The sequence below is a fragment of the Lampris incognitus genome, chromosome 11 (assembly GCF_029633865.1).
Source record: "Lampris incognitus isolate fLamInc1 chromosome 11, fLamInc1.hap2, whole genome shotgun sequence".
NCBI lineage: Eukaryota > Metazoa > Chordata > Actinopteri > Lampriformes > Lampridae > Lampris > Lampris incognitus.
Genome location: NC_079221.1, coordinates 11,234,102 through 11,235,790, shown reverse-complemented (window position 1 = coordinate 11,235,790; position 1,689 = coordinate 11,234,102). Strand labels below are relative to the sequence as shown.

The 1,689-nt window shown below is 53.6% G+C and overlaps 1 protein-coding gene across 1 annotated transcript; it reads left to right on the top strand.

Annotated features, from left to right (window-relative positions):
- Window positions 1-531: 531 nt before the first annotated feature.
- Window positions 532-1,689, top strand: gpr45 (G protein-coupled receptor 45). The gene has a single exon (XM_056290137.1). The coding sequence runs from the start codon at window positions 538-540 to the stop codon at window positions 1,687-1,689; it is 1,152 nt and encodes a 383-aa protein (XP_056146112.1). The 5' UTR covers window positions 532-537.

Here is a 1,689-nt window from a genome sequence, read left to right as displayed (position 1 = left end):
GGGGAGAAAAAGGGGTAAATTCCACAAAAAAAGAAAAGCATGTAGAATATGCGTGTTCTTGTGTGAATCTTTCCACCGAGGCTGTGAATCATCAAGCTAGTTTAAGCCCTCACCCAGTTCACATTCACGCTGTGTCCCTTTTTCCTTGTGTGACCAGCACTCAAATCCAGTGTGACTGTTGTCTGTTCATGTTTTGGCCCTGTGTGTTATATAACAGTCCTTCATGGTCACAGGGACGTCCTTTTCTCCCCAATTCTTATCTTCTAACTGATTCAAATTCACAATTGACTCTGACTAATAGATCACAGAGCAGCTGAGCGCTTCTGACTACCAAATGAGACCCTCCATCCGCTAATCACTGCCTTTCTGTAGCTGTAGTTGCTTTTGAAAATGCCTCATGTGTTTGTGTGTTCTTCTGTTCCTTTCTTAGATATTGCCATGGATGACCAACTCGTGCAAGAGCGATTGACTAGTTGGACCACAGCGGTGATGAGAAACGTCCATCTTTTTGACTAATTTCGCCTGATCGTAGAAGCGATGGCATTTTGTAATGAAAGTCTGTTGGAGTTGTGCGACATAGAGCCGGACAATGCGGAGGAAGTGGAGGAGAGTCTCCCATCAGAGACTTCCTTCATGTCTGTCACTCTGCGAGTGACTCTGGCAGCAATTATGATCTTCATGATTACAATCGGTTTCCTCGGCAACGCCATTGTATGCCTTATCGTTTACCAGAAGCCCGCCATGCGCTCGGCCATCAATCTCCTCCTTGCCACGCTGGCCTTTTCTGATATAATGCTCTCGCTGCTCTGCATGCCCTTCACTGCTGTCACCGTGGCGACAGCTGACTGGCGCTTTGGGAGCGGCTTCTGCCGTGCCTCCATCATGTTGTACTGGTTGTTTGTCCTGGAGGGTGTTTCCATCCTCCTCATCATCAGCGTGGACCGTTTCCTCATCATCGTACAGCGGCAGGACAAGCTGACACCGCACAGGGCCAAGCTGCTGATCGCAGCTTCCTGGGTGCTGAGCATGTGCGTGGCCCTCCCATCCGTTGTCGGTTTCAGGGCAGGGGCAGCAGGTATTGGGGGTGCCTGGGCCCCGCAGTGCATGCTGGGATACAGTGAATCTCTGGCAGACCGAGGCTACACAGTGTTGCTGGCAGTCGCGGTATTCTTCGTGCCGTTTGGTGTCATGCTCTACTCGTACCTGTGCATCCTCAACACGGTGCGCCGCAACGCCCTCCGCATCCACGACCACACCACCGACCATTCCTGCCTGCCGGCCCTCAGCCAAGTGAGCAAGCTGGGTCTGACGGGGCTTCAGCGGCCCACTCAGGTCAATGTGGACATGAGCTTCAAGACCCGGGCCTTCACCACCATCCTCATCCTCTTCATCGGGTTCTCAGTGTGCTGGCTGCCCCACACCGTCGTGAGCCTGCTGGCCGTGTTCAGCCGGCGCTTCTATTACAGCCCGGCCTTCTACCCGGTCAGCGTGGGAGCTCTGTGGCTCAGCTACCTAAAGACAGTCTTCAACCCCGTCATCTACTGCTGGAGGATCAGGAAGTTCAGGGAGGCCTGTCTGGAGTTCATGCCAAAAAGCTGCAGGTTGTGTCCCAGGGTGCCGGGCCGCAGCCGGAGGCGAGTGAGGCCCAGCAACATCTACGTGTGCAGCGAGACGCAGTCAGCGGTGTGA

Coding starts and splice junctions, on each gene's coding strand:
- gpr45 (XM_056290137.1), top strand. CDS start 538: ATGGCATTTTGTAATGAAAGTCTGTTGGAGTTGTGCGACATAGAGCCG.